This window comes from Macrosteles quadrilineatus, unplaced genomic scaffold (assembly GCF_028750875.1).
Source record: "Macrosteles quadrilineatus isolate MER2022 unplaced genomic scaffold, UCM_ALF_1.0 Scaffold_8__2_contigs__length_117827958, whole genome shotgun sequence".
NCBI classification, from domain to species: Eukaryota; Metazoa; Arthropoda; class Insecta; order Hemiptera; family Cicadellidae; genus Macrosteles; species Macrosteles quadrilineatus.
Genome location: NW_026542601.1, coordinates 109331210 through 109349057, shown reverse-complemented (window position 1 = coordinate 109349057; position 17848 = coordinate 109331210). Strand labels below are relative to the sequence as shown.

Sequence of the window (17848 nt, the reverse complement as noted above, 5' to 3'; positions counted from 1 at the left end):
CCAGGACGTGATTGAGCAATGGGAACGAGCTCACTTATGAAGTTAAAAAGGGCAAAGCCCGCAAGTACAGCTAGTCATACTATAAAAGCTGAAAGTTTGTGTGTTTATTTGTTTTGGGCTCAATCACACATTAACTACTGGTCGGATTAAGGTCGATTCACACACATCAGTCCAGTCACAGTTCCGTTACAGTCCAGTTGCAGTCCAGTCACAGTTGCATTCGCAATTTCTCAGTCAATTGTACGTCAGTTGGATTCAGTCAGTCTTCCGTCTCTAATATTTACAGTAATTTACAGTCAAAAAATTTAAATTTTAAACCTATATTCTATTAAATTATCATTGTCCATCTTGTTGATTGTCACAAACAGTACTCAAAATACAAACGCAACCATTTAAATAACAATAACACTATTTTCTAACCTCAAACAGTTCCGTCAGGCCTCCGAACAATAAAAAAATATCGGTGAAAAGAAATCTGAAATTGACTGACGGATGCCGGCAGAGAGACTGACGGGACTGCAACGGATGAGTGTAGATTGCGCAATAGAAAATCCATCAAAGAATATTTTTGTTAACTGTGACGTGCCTGAAGTGACTTTACTGTGACGTGTTGTAACTGATGTGTGTGAATCGACCTTTAGGCTGAAATTCTGCATGATTAAAACTTCTATTTCTCATTAACATGTACAGGGTGGCTGAAAAGCCCCTTTACACAATATTGCAGTACGTATTACACTGTTATTCTTTGTTTGAAGTTCATTGTTGGTGATGGTGAGTTAATGTTGTTCAAAGGTTTATTGCGGACATTTTTCATCACGAATGTAAAAAACAATACACAACGTTTCGGGATCTGGAATCTGATCCCGTCTTCTGGTGAAAAAAACGACTCGAAACTAACACATTACAAGTAACAATACACAAAGAATTGTTAGTTGTATTTTAGTTAGTTAGTTTTTGTTAGTTGTTTGTTGTGTTTTTTTTGAAGAGGCAAAAATTGTCCATAAGGAACCTCATTTTTTCTAACGTAAATTCATTGAAGCCTCATACATTAAATTAGCAGACCAACCAATCAGTCAGTCATCGGTTGAAATAAGGCCACTTTGGCTACCCATTTTGAACAAGGAACTAAAGGATAGGGAACTAAATTGTTCAATAAATAGGGAAATAACGAGTTCTCCTCAAAATTTGCACGTCATGTAAACTCGTAGTAAAACTCGAGATAGGAATAAACAGAATTAACACCCATCTTGCGGCATCGTACATCGCTCCGCCATTTTGTTGGTTTTACTTTTGCAGGGACCGGAAGCCATTTCTGTTGTCTCCGTGTTTCCGATTGGTCAGCCATGTTGTTTCAGTCTCATTGGTGGAGTCATTGCGTACGGTGCTATTAGTGTTCCATTGTGTGAGTTTGTCACGTTAAACCTTATAGATTATATCGTTTTGTGATTTGTTATTAATTGCATGTTGTATCATGACTTGATTGCTATTCAGTGCATATTTTTTGACTGCTACCCTCTGTAGTGTATTTCAACTTAGGCTGGGCGTTTGTGTATTGTTAGTTGTAATGTGTTAGTTAAGTTTTTTTCACCTGAAGACGGGATCAGATTCCAGATCCCGAAACGTTGTGTATTGTTTTTTACATTCGTGATGGAAAATGTACACTGTTATATTTGTTATTATTTGTACGTGAGTAGTAAGGCAACAGTGGGGGGAGAGATTGAAGCCTCACTCTCCCTAGCCAACCACATGCGGCGACGCCCAGTAGAGAGTAAGGGTGGCCTTTGCACGAGTCACCCACATTATGCTGAAACGAATGAGTTAACGAACTTGGAGTCGAGTCAAGGTTTGCTGAAACAATGGAGATAGGCCTATGCATGCTGATGTTTTAGACTAAAAATGATGTTCACTTGATGTAGCCCACAAAATATTTCTGATTAAAATAGATTTCTATAGTTTTAATCAACACCAATTGAATTTATCTTTAGTGTAAAGGGATTTTTCGGCCACCCTGTAGGTATATTCTTATCTCAAAGATCCTTTTGGGCTCAGCCTCAGTAAGGAGTTTCCCATGTGTACCTTATGGGTATTTATATTTAAAAATAAATTACATGAAATATGACCAATATGAAAGAGTTTTTGTAGTCATTTAATCGTAAGATTAGGTCACACACCAAGAAAATTGTTTGAACAGAAATAAAAGAGGAGATCCATTGCAACCAAATAGAAAATGGTAGCTTTTCAGAAATCAAAAGTTTTTGCAACTTCTTACAGATATTGTACATTAATTTAGAATACTATGATTACTTATCTATTTAAGATCCAACATATTTTAAGTTAATTTAAAAAGAACACAGAAACCCCCTTTAAACATATTTTTTGCTGAACCCCTCACATTATGAAGTCAAATTGGAAAATGACAAAGTACACAACATGGACATGACAAGAGTATTGTTTAATTTCAAATCGAATAACTCGTAGTCTACAATATACAATACGAAGTCGAGTATGAGTATGCGTCTACAAGGCAACAATAGATATTGCGTTCAGTCTATGACAATAAATACACACAAACAAACACACACCGGAGAAACTCAGATCATACACACAGGGATTCTTTGGTTCCTCCCTAAGATAAGGTCCGTAAAGTTACGGTAACTTGGGACTAGAGCTCGGGATAGTCCCGACCAAGTCTCGCTAGTATTTACACATTATCTACGCTATGAGGCGTCTACACACGTTTCTAAGAATCCAAATTATTTTAAAATTAAAACACAGATTAGTAAAAAAACTTAACAGAAAGAAAACAACAACTTCTGGAAAACCTTAAATTAGGGTAATAGTTAAACAAGCCGCCTTGGAGTTGGTAATATCCTTAAAAAAAGTAACGTAAAGTAGTAATAGTTTAATAATGTTAATTTATAATTGAGGGGTAGCTGCTAAACAGGCCTATCTCAAAAACTGATGTTTTCAGATAATCCCTGTTAAAGTTTAGAGGTTATGTTTGGCTGTCAGCGTTGGCAGTCTTCTATGCTTAAAGGGCCAGTGACACAAGCTGACTTTAAGAGTCATGCCAACCAAACAAACTCAAATACACTATTCCAAGTTATCAAAGATTATACTAGAAGACACGAGGAATCGACTCTCCTCGAAAAAGGGCCCATCTCGACTTAGACCCGTTTGGCAGTCACAGCCTCAATTTTGATTCATACACTACAAAATCATAAAATAAAAATGTTTTATTACGATTTTTTTAAATTAAAGGTGGTACACAACTTGAAAACTAAAAAAAAAATTGTTTAACTTTTAAGATATGTTCTAAAACTTCTGTTACTTTCTGAACTTAAACAATCATGAGCCAGGTTACTCCCTTAAAATATTAACAATAAAAACTGTTCTGGTAAAACTATGAACAATAGAAATTACTTATCATAATTAAGAAGTTACAAACTTTACTGAACAATTGGAAAAATCAGATAAAAAGTACAACAATCACAAAAAAAGCATTTTTTGTTACTGGAAAATAATAAAAAATCTTAAGATTATCAAACTCAACAAACACTGTAACACTGATTTACTTCTAAATGGCTAAGCCTCACCATGAATGTTCTAACAGATATTTCAGTATGAACATAATCTTTTAACTCACCATACAAAAATTCCTGAGTAAAGTATAAAAACTTCAGATTGTCACTGATATGAAAGCATTTGATGACATATATTCCTTTTTACTAAGTAGGGGAAAATTCGACCTATTGAAAAGATTAGTAAGATTTTTAAAACTGTATTTGAATGTCTAAAAACACTATATAGATAGAAGAAAAGTATTTTGTAGTTGAATACAAGAAGGTATTTTCACAAATAGGTGTTTATTTTGTTTCCAAGTAACTTGAAAGACTATTTTCAACCCTAGGAAGTCTTAAAAATAAAAATGGTTTGAATAATTATTATTCTTAACAGTTATAAGTTCAAGATTTGTTCTGCTGCAACAACAGGCAAAACACTTGCAGAGATGGACGGGTCTCAAAATTTCTCAACATTTTTGGGAAAATATATATATGATCTTTTCACGAATCTCTTCCAACCATCAGCAAATACGTCTCCGCAATAGTAGATGTTCACTATTTTGCCATGATTGCGAGACATGGTTTAACGATGGCGCGGTGATTGCGAGACATAAATGATAGTACCTAGTGCAATAAATGATATGCAAGATGGTTTTTTTTGCCTTAGGACGCTAGGCAAGAGCCCGGGATTGTTTTCACATTACTCGCTAGACCTAGGGGGTTGCAGCATTATCACTAAGATAAAATCCATTGGTGATTTGGCGGGATTTGAACCCGGGACCCCTCTTGGACCGAAGTCCCGTGCTCTGACCACTAGACCAGCTTGCTCCCCATTTCAAGACGTTAGCGATGGTGCAGTTTCAAAAAAACTTTTTGTAACCTTTTGTCTAAGCATACAACAATGCTTCAATATGCAAAATTATATCTCAACAAAAAGGTCTAGATAAAAATTACAAGATAGGCCTACTTGTTTTTCAAGGTTAAAAAAGGGAAAAATCTAAAATCTCCCATAAAACCCATAGTCCGAAAATCGTTCGAATAGACGGAGTTTATAGGTAATAGCTTATTTCCTATAGGCTTATGGGAAAATACGCTAATATTCCCTATATGATAAATTTGTTAAAATAAAGTGATACTTGGCCTTAATACCCGTTTGTGATTAGCTAGTGATTTTTAGCTAGACTGACGTTTTGCAGTCAAATTTTATCAAATATATAACATTTTTATTTTTGGAAAAAGGTTTCTGTTATTTTAACCCATTATTGGTCTCTGTACTACAGGACCATATAGATTTTGTTTGTCATGAATTTATTCTGCGAGAACTTTTAGGCAAGATTTTAAAATCAAACTCATTTTGCATAAGAAGTAAAATCCCGTCATGTTTCTGTCCCAAAAATCAGGAAGGGAATAAAATTCTGCCCGTCCCAAACTAAAAGTCCAATCCCGTCCATCTCTACTAATTTGCCGTTAGCATTTTCTTATCAGTCAAGTTTAAACGAGAAAGAATACAAGATTAACACGAGTAGCAATATGCTGACAAAAGCCTTAATTGTAACAAACCTAGTGATGAACTTTGTTTCAATATTCTAAACTTTGTACCAAAGCTATTTACGAAGGATGTATAATACTACAATACCGGCATAACTCATAACCTAAGACTAGGACACAATTATACATAAGCGTTGATATCACCAGTTATGACGGGTTGGGGACTGACGTGGTCAAATCTCTCATCGGGTGATCTGTAGAGTCGGTCTGGTCTGTTGAGTTGCTGGACGAGTGATCCATCCGAGTTTGAGTATCCGTGGGTTGATCCATCGGATGGTCGGAGGACTGTTGATCTGAGGATGTGTGCTCCGACGTAGTGTTGGGACTGTCCACGTTACGATAGCTGAACCCTACCGGTGAGTCTCCACTTGATAATGACTCAGGGGTGCCAACAGAGCTAAGCGATCCAGCCAGTGGACTGGCAGTCAAGTCTAGCCTGCAATATGGATAGCATTTAGTAGTAAGTTAGAGCCAAATGTCAGTTTCAAAGTGTGAAGTACAAATGGCAAAGTCTATTTCCTGTGTAACTATCGAAGTTGTTTATTTCTTCACCAGGGTTGCTTACAGAGCTGGAGTTAATACCCTTGAAGGGTAAACATTCTTTATTGGTTCGTCAAGAAATCCTGACTGCTACTTTATTGTGTGCTAAGTTTACAGGGCTACACTGTATTAAGTAATCCTAACCCAGCCTAACATAGCCAACCCAAAACAACTTCAAGTCTTCAAATAATTAAATAAACAGCATCAGGCCTTAGTGTGGATTGTATCCAGCAAAGCCAGGGGTGAGCCAAGAGTTGAACTGTACTGATAAAACATAACTTGGCAGAAAACAAACCCACAACATTGCTGCGTTGGGTACAAAATTCATTGTGACTACGCAATGAATTACCGATTCAACACATCTTTGCGGGTAAGTAGGAAATCAGCACTGCCACTTCATGTGCTGAGTTTGTGGGACTTTACTGTATTAAATAATCCTAGCCTAGCCCAGTGTATCCAACCAGAAACAACCTTAAGGCTTAAAATCATTTTGTAACACTATTTACTATACGATCATCTGGAAGATCACGTCCCAAATTTCTATTAGAATCATTTTGAAGTGGTATTTGAAGGTACTTCTTATGTTAGTTTTCTGAAATGTTGACGCAACTCATTAAAGCCGGCATTTTCTCACCAAACCTAAGGAACTACTGTACATAATTTGATACCCCAATACACTAAGGTCTTTAATAGTTTAACAGGATCAATAATTGAGAAAGATTGCACCGATATCAACATTATACACTCAAAAGTTGTGGCAAACAAATATTGTAGTTTGAAGGTAACAAGAAACTGCACGGTCTGTTCCAACAAAAATCAAAATAAAAAAAGTTGAGGGTTTGGACGCCTTTTTAATCATCAAAATTACCTTTTAGATTGAAAATTTATTAATAAAGTGATTGTATGACTATTTCTTTTAATGAAAACCTTGAGAAAATTTAGAGAAATTTTGCAACTTTACTTGTAGTGTAGGGTATACAGTAAAATTACCATAATTTAACTCCCACTGTTAATGGAAACATCCATAGCATCCTAAGTATTCTCGCTAAGTCTTTTAGACTAAGAAGGTGTTGGTAGTTTACTAAAACATTATAAATAAAAACCTTGATTGAGGCATGAGCAGTCCCATGCTCGTCCGCTTTGCAGGTGGCTCGTTGTCATCCAAGTCAAATTTGCGTTTGATGGGGCCCAGAGTTGGTGTCCGCAATGCAATAGGGCTCAAACTCCGTCTGAAAGTGTAAATTACAGATTAACAAATTATTGGTTTGGACTGCAAGCTGAAATTACAGCTATTACTTTGTAGGCCTACATGGGAAAAGAGGTGACAATTTATATCGGTTACACTATGAAAACTTAATGACTTAAGGATTCTTTTTTTCTAAGAGGATGTTAAAAAAAAAAAAAAAAACATTCTGGGAGCGTTCAGTAGAGTTTGGCCATGTTTAATGGATTTCACCTTCCTCTTTATATATAGGCTAAGGTACGACATCTAGCAACAACGCAACTAGTTGTAATAGGCCTTCACAGTACAGCGTAAAAGTGCATATAATGATGGTGCAAAGTAACAGTATTGGAACAAACAAAATTTTCCTTTTACATTATTTTTAATGAGGCTAAATTTTTACAGGAGCGTACTCGCACCTACAGCACTTTATATCAGTCCTATATAACTATAATACATAGTTTTTACAATTTGCTTGCATTTTACAGTACCGTACTGAAGACCTGCAACCCATTTATATTCTGTAGAACTACCGTACGTCCAAAGACACTGATACTGATACATAGTATGTGCTACACTTTAGATTTTCTGTTAGATAGGAGAGAATTAAAACATTTTCCTATTGCCACCTTTGGCTATGCAAAAACAACACAAGCATTAAATAAGTTCAAAAGCTGTTAAACTATCTGAATATGAAACTTTCAAACACTGTTGGTTTTCCTATTTATATCCTAAAAAAGTAGCCCCATCTGATCTGAGCGAATTAAAATTTCACCATCTTCACAATCCTATATATTTTGACACCAAAAGTCTTTTAAATTAGACGATGAGATATTTCACTAGCGTAACAGTAACACTTTGAAACTCTGTTCTCAGCAAATCTCACAAACATTGGCGTACCTGGTGGTGAACTTCCTGGTAGGACTTGGTGAGAGGTTGGTTTTCCAAACGTTGGGTGAGAACACCTGCTTGGTGCCCAGCATCCGGGTGGGGGAGGGAGAGGAACAGACGGGGGAGAGAGAGGGGAGGTGGACATGTAGAGGGTCACACAAGCCTACTCTTGGCTTGGGACTACGGTCCCCGGCATCTCCCTGTAACATAACCACAAGCTCATCAATACCCATCCTGTAAGCTACAAACAACACAATTAGCAGAAATCTAGGTGGCATCGTCTCACAGTCATTCCTCTTCATACATCACACTGAGAGCTAGGTGGGTTAACAATTTGAAGAGTAAAACAAATATACCAAAAATTGCCAGATTTAACAATAATTTTACTGAATAAAATGTAAAGCATGAACTGAGTGAACCATACACAAATAATCACCTTCGGAATCATGTTCTAGACTAAGGTGTATGTTGAAATATCATTGTTTTGCTAAGCGATCTTTTGTGGAAATCCATAAACCTCTGGGAACAAACTTTCTCAAATAAGTTAGCTGTCTTTTCAATCTAAATTGCCACCTATGGCTTTCCCTTCATAACCAATTTATATTTTGGCACAGAAATCTAAACAAAACCAACAACCGCTAGTCCAGTAACTTACAGGTATAGGCCTACTTTTGCCGACATGTTCAACCAAGTAAGGAGTATAATATATTTCCTGTAAATTTCAACTGGTTTGATAAAAATGTAAATAAAGTGTTGAGTACCAATATGTTATTATTCATCATACCGGACAAGAAATGAGGTATTATTGCTGGTTGGAGAGATCTACTCATAATAATTCATAAAAATTCATAATTTGGCCTAGACATGGGTTACTGAGAGGTTACTTAGGCTACAAAACCCAAAGTGTCAAGGAAACATTGAGATATTTTCATGATTTACAATCTTTACTATTCAAAACTACTAGGGCGGTCCCTAAATTTAGATCTCCATTGAGGTCCGAGCTAGTTAACATCTGACACCAACGTTGTGTCCTTTACTTCATCCATCTACAAATCTAGCCGGTTCTCACCTACATCTGACGATTAGTTCCTTCATAAGTAGTAGCCAATAAAGATAAAAGAAAATCAAAGCTCCTGCCAAGTGTATGGAGCGTTCCTCTCCATGATAAGGTTTCTGTGGGAGTGGGAAGGGGATCTACCCTAACACATTGATTAGTTCCTTCATAAGTAGTAGCCAATAAAGATAATAGAAAATCAAAGCTGCCAAGTGTTTGAGGAGCGTTCCTTTCCATGATAAGGTTTCTGTGGGAAGGGTATCTACCCTAACACATATCTGTTGCCGTTTGGTAGATTTGTGGCCTATGGAGGAAAATGTTATGACATAGAAAAAGTAGGGAGTTTGTCAGGCAATTTGCACTGTGAAGCCGGTAGGGGCAATTCATCAAATTTGATAAAGACAATGAAGAGTTGAGGAAACATCCTGATTGGTGGGTTTATCTGGAGATATCAGGGTATAGCGTTATTCCTAGTCTTACAGAGACGACTCTTGTTAGTTCTCTTGTCCTGCTCTTGTCTAGTCGCACCGATATCTGCAGGCAAAACTTTGATCACTGCTTCAAACATGATGAAAAACCGTAGCGGACCTAATCAAGGCAAAACATCTTAAACATTGGGCATATGTCTACAATATCCACCTCCGACTTCCTCGATCTTTTAATCACGTTTTTTATGTCCAAAAACTTTACTCTATTCATGTCCGACAACTGACAATGCTAGATTTTCACCACAGAAATAAAATCGTTCATCGCTCTCAGATCATACTTCGCAAGACTACAACTTTATTCTCACATGTGACAAGTTGAATGAATCGCATAGCTGCTAAACTGAATAAGCATACCAAACACACCAAATGCATTTAATAACAATTAATTTAGGAAATAAACAGGTAATTTTAACATATTTCAAATTCATTGATATCCTTTTTGGACAAGCAGACGAAACTAGAACAATTTTCATGTAACTTTGTGACATGAAAAAGTTATAGGACTAGTTTCCTTTGAGAAACCATAAACAAAAAGAATTAAATATAGACCGTGAGCCGTGCTGCAGTTACCATAGGTTCTGGCGTACACCACTGGGAGCGCCATGTAGTTACGACGTACACACTACGTAACTACATGGCGCTCCCAGCAGTGTGCACCAGAACCTATGTTAACCATGGTAACCGCAGCACGGCTGACAGTCTATATTTAATTCTTTTTGTCTATCTTGAAACTAAGCTATTATATGGCTGCACTTTAGTTTAAACGACCCACATTCATTTGATTGAAATTTTTGATTAAAACTATTGATATAGCCAATCAATTATTTCATTCGATTGTTCAATCTTTGAGCTTTGATTCCCACAAAACATGTAGCCTCTGGGCCTAATGGGTTTGGACCACTTGTCCACTGAGCCTTTGAGAAACCACAAACAAAAAGAATTAAATATAGACCGTAAGCCGTGCTGCAGTTACCATAGGTTCTGGCGTACACCACTGGGAGCGCCATGTAGTTACGACGTACACGCTACGTAACTACATGGCGCTCCCAGCAGTGTGCACCAGAACCTATGGTAACCATGGTAACCGCAGCACGGCTGACAGTCTATATTTAATTCTTTTTGTCTATCTTGAAACTAAGCTATTATATGGCTGCACTTTAGTTTAAACGACCTCACATTCATTTGATTGAAATTTTGGATTAAAACTATTGATATAGCCAATCAATTATTTCATTCGATTGTTCAATCCATTATTTTATTGATTTTACTTTAAGTGCAGCCTTACAAATTGACACTGATCTTGTTAAGGCTAAAATAATATATGGATTAAGAAATTCAACTGTTCTAAGCTGACCTAACATAACTAACCAAACTTGCTGTAAGAATTAAAAATTCTGATAATAACAGTAACAGAAAAGGCAAGAGTAAAATATCAAATGGAATTTTAATATGTTCGGATAATACAGTGAGCTCACCTCGAATCAAAATGCCACAAACATAGACAGTAAAAAAAACTTAAAAGAGTTGCACTTGGCTCTGAAATGGAAAGCCTAGGCCTACTTGTAATCTCCATAGCAAAATGTATTTTCTACCTTGGGTGAATTGCCGACAATGGTGAGGTCCTCCCAAGACTGTGACATGACCATTGTGTTGTTCAGTTCCCGCTCATGTGCCGTCTCTCGGCCTACAGCCACGTCTAGGCACTCCTCCTGGCGAAGCTGGCTGATCCGTGGAGTCAAGCGGGGGGACAGCAAAGGTGCAGTGGACCCGGAAGTAAAACTGGCACTGAATCGCCGCGTTCTGGGGGCCATTGATGAAAACACGTTGAAGGTTGTTGATTCCCTATAACAATCGTTTAGACAAATTTATAATAAAAGTTCCTTGACAATTCCTCATCTTAAGACTAAGTTTATTACCTTCAGCCTAGGAAAGTTACCGTACTACTTTTTGGATTTTTTGTTAATACAAGGGGAATGTGATTAAAAAAGTTTACTCAGGACAGTGGTTGGGAGTTCTCTCATCTAGGTGCATTAAGCCTTCAGTTAATACAGGCAACAATCTAACTGAAGTAAGTAGGTAGGACATTTGTATTGGACATTAGGCCTATATTAGAAAAATCCTTAAAAATATTTCTAGGTAGGGAAATACAGTAGGCTAACTTAAGCACGGGTCACACTAGGCTGTTCGCCAGCCGCTGGTGATCAGCAGCTGGCACCAGCATCACCGGCTCACCAATCCAGGCTGAGTCAGCTCAGTGTCAGCTGGCTGCGAATTTTGTGGTCACATTTAAGCCGACAGTCACGGCTTCTTTCAATTCACCGCTGATGCCAGCCTAGTATGACCCGTGCTTTAGAACAGTACCGCGGTTACAAATGGTCCCGGTGGGTCCAGGCCCAGGGGCGCAAGAGTTTTTGTTTTGTTGGGGGGGCAAGTAACAGACAATGTTTGGAAAATATCTGGAATAGCGCGACAGTAGAATCCTCCTCACTTCTGTTCCCACTCATGAGCCATCTGAACTGCCACTGTTTGCATATTATCATTGAATATAGTCCTCTATCTTTATTTGAAGGCTATTAATTTTTTATGTCATTATTTCATTACCGGTACCTAACTTACTCATAATGTCAGTTGCTATTGTCAAATCGGGCGAGAAACTTATTATCAATTGGTTAGCAAATTAAGATAAGTTGCTGCCGTGTTTTTGCATATGATTTTATTTATGTTCGACGAATGTTATTTTGTAATGATACACCCTTTTTCTGTGAAATGAAAAAAAAACCAAGTGGCATGAGTTAAGAAAGAGGGCGGCAAAAAAATTTTGGACGGTAAGAAAGTGTTAAAAAAGTTTCTAAGCAGAAGTAAGTAGTTTTCACGCTCATTAAATCATTTTAGGCCTAAGTTATTGATTATGTGTACAGAAAGTGATGTAACCCTAAAATGAACTTTGATGATGTTAACTTATAAGTTAAGTTAAACAAGTTTGCCGAAAAAAAATTAGGAAAACCAGTCATTTTAATAGGTCTAGGCTAATGTGTTGCCTGTTTCTAGTTTTTAATGTTTGCAACTACACCTTCAATTCAATCTTTTTTTACATTAACTTAAAACCATTTTACTTAATTTTAAGAACACAGCCTTGGAAGTGTTTATGTACCGGTAGGCCTAAGTAAAAGTTAAACTCATTGCAGTGACGTAGCCAGGGGGGGGGGTCCTGGGGGTTTGGACCCCCCCTTCCGGTCTTAAATATAAGTTAATATTTTTTTGTTAAATTGAATGTAAAATTATATAGGTAAATATGCATTTTAGGGTTTGCACGCGATTTTTGAAATTTTTTTTTTCATTCTACTCGAAATTTAACGCTGATTCCGAAAATGACGTTCTTTTTCCGCGGAAAACGACCATAACGCGGAAAAACGACCAAAACGACCAAAAACTCTTTTTTTACCAAAACACGTCATGTGGGTACTCAAATTAACCGTAATATTAAGCAGATCACGACTATGCAAGAATTTTTTGGATCCGAGGTCAAATAAGCGAGATTTTCACGTAAATATGCGATGCTATTTTGGATTTTTGCTCTAACTTTGGTCTGTGTTATCTGGTGTTTATGTTTTAATTTAACAGGTAAAAGGGATGATACTATGCATAACCTAACTTAACCTAACCTACCCTAACCTAACCAACCTAACCAAACCTAACCTAACCAACCTAACCTAACCTAACCAACCTAACCTAACCAAACTGACCTAACCTAACTTAACCTAACCTAACCTAACCTAATCAACCTAACCAACCTAACCTAACCAACCTAACCTAACCTAACCTAACCTAATCAATCTAACCTAACCTAACCTAATCAATCTAACCTAACCTAACCTAACCAAAATAACCTAACCAACCTAACCTAACCTAACCAACCTAACCTAACCAACCTAACCTAACCAACCTAACCTAACCTAACCAAACCTAACCTAACCAACCTAACCTAACCAAACCTAACCTAACCAACCTAACCAACCTAACCTAACCTAACCAACCTAACCTAACCTAACCAACCTAACCTAACCTAACGAGCAACATGGCAGTGCTACTACAACCAATGAATAGGTTGGTACTGAAAAATTTCCCAATTTCAAGCATATCTCCCATAATTCTCCCGACTAATTACCCATTATTTTTTACACATTAAATTACAACGATAAACCACGTTAGATGTCTCCCCCACCCAAAACCCCGAATTCCCACCTGTCCCCTAGTGAGTTGGAGTTATTGCTGGTAGTATCACGTTTTCGTGAATATCTCGCTTATTTGACCTCGGATCCAAAAAAATTATTGCATAGTCGTGATCTGCTAAATATTCCGGTTAATTTGAGTACCCACATGACGCGTTTTGGTAAAAAAAGAGTTTTTGGTCGTTTTGGTCGTTTTTCCGCGTTATGGTCGTTTTCCGCGGAAAAAGAACGTCATTTTCGGAATCAGCGTTAAATTTCGAGTAGAATGAAAAAAAAAAATTCAAAAATCGCGTGCAAACCCTAAAATGCATATTAACCATAATTTATTTAGGCAAATAAAAACTGATGATCGTTTTTTAACACAACTAAAAACATGAAAAATGTAGTAAGCGAGGAACTTTATTAATTTTTGGTCAGAAAAAAAATCCTGTGGCAAAGTTTTAGATTAAAATTAAAGTATGAATTTTATTTTTTAGTTGTAGCTTTTTTCGATACAGAGTTTGCTTCTATAATTTTTAAGTGATTAAAGTAGGCATAAAATCGCTTGGCGCGGCATTGGCGCTAGGAGTTTGGCCGGCTAGGCATCAGTTTACGGGATTTAGATACTGAGTTTCTGGCATTTAATGATCATTATACACATTAAATATGTCATTACATTCATAGCTTAAGTAACTAAATCTACAAACGTATGTTTATGAATTTTATTGCTTACCGTAGTCTATAGTTTTTTTTTTTTTAATCGTTGAATCAAATAATACGTTTTGGATTCACAGTACAGTAGTATTTATTATTAATGTGGGAAAATATTTTGCAATTATTTTACTTTACTGAGAATAATTAATGAATCGGAGTTATTGCCATAAAATATTATACACTCCTTTTATTTAACAACATATAATATATTTTATGACAAAGAAACATACTGTAATATAACCAAAATGTATATTCTGTTGCTAAGGTTCTGTATAATAATTGGGGCTCACAGCAGCAAATGATGACATGCTTATGTGATAGAATAATTATTGTGGTATTTTGTTCTGACCAATGTTCAAATAGGTTATAAATAAATCTAACTCTTTCATAACATCACTAAATTTCTTCTGGGATTTACTTGTGATGCATAGTCTGTAAAGTGTGAGCAAGTAATTAGATTAATTATATCTGTTTACAAACCTCCTTAAGTTCGATATAATAAATTTTACTCGTAATATTTCCACAAAACTAACATTGCAACACGCGGATAGCGCGGGCGCGACGCTCGCCACTAGGGTGACTCGTGTCTTTATCCCCACTCCTCGTCATGTGGGTACTCAAATTAACCGTAATATTAAGCAGATCACGACTATGCAAGAATTTTTTGGATCCGAGGTCAAATAAGCGAGATTTTCACGTAAATATGCGATGCTATTTTGGATTTTTGCTCTAACTTTGGTCTGTGTTATCTGGTGTTTATGTTTTAATTTAACAGGTAAAAGGGATGATACTATGCATAACCTAACTTAACCTAACCTACCCTAACCTAACCAACCTAACCAAACCTAACCTAACCAACCTAACCTAACCTAACCAACCTAACCTAACCAAACTGACCTAACCTAACTTAACCTAACCTAACCTAACCTAATCAACCTAACCAACCTAACCTAACCTAATCAATCTAACCTAACCTAACCTAATCAATCTAACCTAACCTAACCTAATCAATCTAACCTAACCTAACCTAACCAACCTAACCTAACCAACCTAACCTAACCAACCTAACCTAACCTAACCTAACCAAAATAACCTAACCAACCTAACCTAACCTAACCTAACCAACCTAACCTAACCAACCTAACCTAACCAACCTAACCTAACCTAACCAAACCTAACCTAACCAACCTAACCTAACCTAACCAACCTAACCAAACCTAACCTAACCAACCTAACCAACCTAACCTAACCTAACCAACCTAACCTAACCTAACCAACCTAACCTAACCTAACGAGCAACATGGCAGTGCTACTACAACCAATGAATAGGTTGGTACTGAAAAATTTCCCAATTTCAAGCATATCTCCCATAATTCTCCCGACTAATTACCCATTATTTTTTACACATTAAATTACAACGATAAACCACGTTAGATGTCTCCCCCACCCAAAACCCCGAATTCCCACCTGTCCCCTAGTGAGTTGGAGTTATTGCTGGTAGTATCACGTTTTCGTGAATATCTCGCTTATTTGACCTCGGATCCAAAAAAATTCTTGCATAGTCGTGATCTGCTAAATATTCCGGTTAATTTGAGTACCCACATGACGCGTTTTGGTAAAAAAAGAGTTTTTGGTCGTTTTGGTCGTTTTTCCGCGTTATGGTCGTTTTCCGCGGAAAAAGAACGTCATTTTCGGAATCAGCGTTAAATTTCGAGTAGAATGAAAAAAAAAATTCAAAAATCGCGTGCAAACCCTAAAATGCATATTAACCATTATATAAGTTAATCATAGCCTATATCATTGACGTTGGGGTTGATTATTTTCAATGCCAAGAGAGCTAAAAGAGACTGTTTTAGGGCCTATATTTTTAAAATTTTTCCCGGATCCCCCTTTTTACCTGGGGCCCCGGTCGGTCGACCCTCACTATTTTGAAATCCTGGCTACGTCACTGCTTATTGTAAGTTACCGGTACCTATACCATTTAATTGATGGTTAACGTTTTTTCTTTAGGCCTACTAAGTTATGTGGGTAGGGCCTAACTTTATTAACAATCAAAAGTAACTTAAACACAATAGGCCTACTTATAACGAGCCTTGCCTTTGTTATGATTGCGGATGCGTAAGCAACTCGTAAAATGCCTATTTTCATTTTAAGTATTATTTAAATCTATGTCGGTGTTGCAGGGGGGGAGCAATTACCTACTGGGCCCAAGGTACATCACATTCAAACCACGGACTAATAACCTCACTAACCCAATCTCTGGTAACTTAGTCAGACTCCTCGCTTGATCTGACTGTAACATCGCTTGTAACATTTCCTGGGATATGGCTGCTGATTTTACTGAAGAATGTAATATTAAGGACTACTTATAAAATTAAAAATTAACTAGGCCTAAACTTTATCTAACTTACCTTGAGGTAGTAGCAGTTGTTGCTGATGTAGTCATTGTAGGATTTAACTGATTGATCATTGGTGCACTACTGGATCTTTTTAATGAAGCTGGAATGTCAACTTCCATTTTGACAGGTGGATTTGACATCTTGAATAACTCTTATAAGATACATTAAAATATTTTTAGATTCGTTGATAAACATCGGTTTAGTATTCCGAAAATAATGTGTCTAAACTGTTACACACGACTATATTATAGTTCTGGTGCACAAATGCAGTTCAACACAACAACAATCTAACGATACGCCGTAGTTGAAATTATCAGTAAAACTCAAAATAAAATATTAACAACAGCACAACACAGCGACTGATGAGAACTTTTAACAATTTTAACGCCCAAGTCACCCATCCCTATTATTTATTATACCCCAGATTCAAGAAACTCCTACTCCGAACTCAAGTCGTTGAAGTCGCTCTCGGCTCTCAGCTCTCAGCTGATCAGGCAGAGGCAACACACTAAAATTGATTTTACGGTTGGATGGTAATTCGAAAAAGCATTAACTTGACATGTATACGAAACGGATTGCATTAAGAAAATAAGAGATTTATCATAAGATTTTTCTAATGCTTGCGAAAATTGGGTGGTTTAAATTAAATTCACAACAACACAAAGGCTCAACATAACCTAACTCAACTACAACACAACATTGAACAGTCAAGACTTCTTACTCTTTTCTTAAGTTTCTGAGTCGACGAGCCTCAGCCAACCAAAATCATTGAGTAAACACTCAAAACTCAAAGGTTAGGGCGAAAACTTAAACTAGGCAGTAGTCTTATTATTTATTAGGATATATAATAACTGAGGACGAACATTGGTTTTAATATAATATAAACTTAGTTTTGTTTTGTTCAAATAGTCGTATTGTCGATGAAATAGGGATAAATTAATATTAAAGCAATAATTGATCAACACCTTTGTGCTTGAGCAAAGGCTTGTGCGGTCTCTGTACAAACTGGTTCACAAAATTACTCACATAAAACATAACGAGTACCGGTCGGTAGTGTACAAAAACTCGAAGAAAGGCTCAAATAAAACATTTAAATCAATACAAGGTGTTTAAAATGACCCAAAAGGATGCTTTACCAAACATTTAAAAACATTTTCTTGAAAGGATTTTTAACAAAGGGAAGTTTGTTAAACATTTTAGGGCCAAAACTTTATTACTAAT

General features: G+C 36.7%; 1 protein-coding gene across 1 annotated transcript; it reads right to left on the bottom strand.

Moving 5' to 3' along the window:
• Positions 1-4852: 4852 nt before the first annotated feature.
• On the bottom strand, positions 4853-17059 carry LOC129001631 (P2R1A-PPP2R2A-interacting phosphatase regulator 1-like). The gene is made up of 5 exons (XM_054428998.1): positions 16640-17059; positions 10899-11148; positions 7774-7964; positions 6755-6880; positions 4853-5547 (listed from the first exon to the last, which is right to left on the bottom strand). Exons 1-5 carry the CDS (start codon positions 16765-16767, stop codon positions 5259-5261), a joined length of 984 nt encoding a protein of 327 aa, XP_054284973.1. The 5' UTR covers positions 16768-17059; the 3' UTR covers positions 4853-5258.
• Positions 17060-17848: the final 789 nt, after the last annotated feature.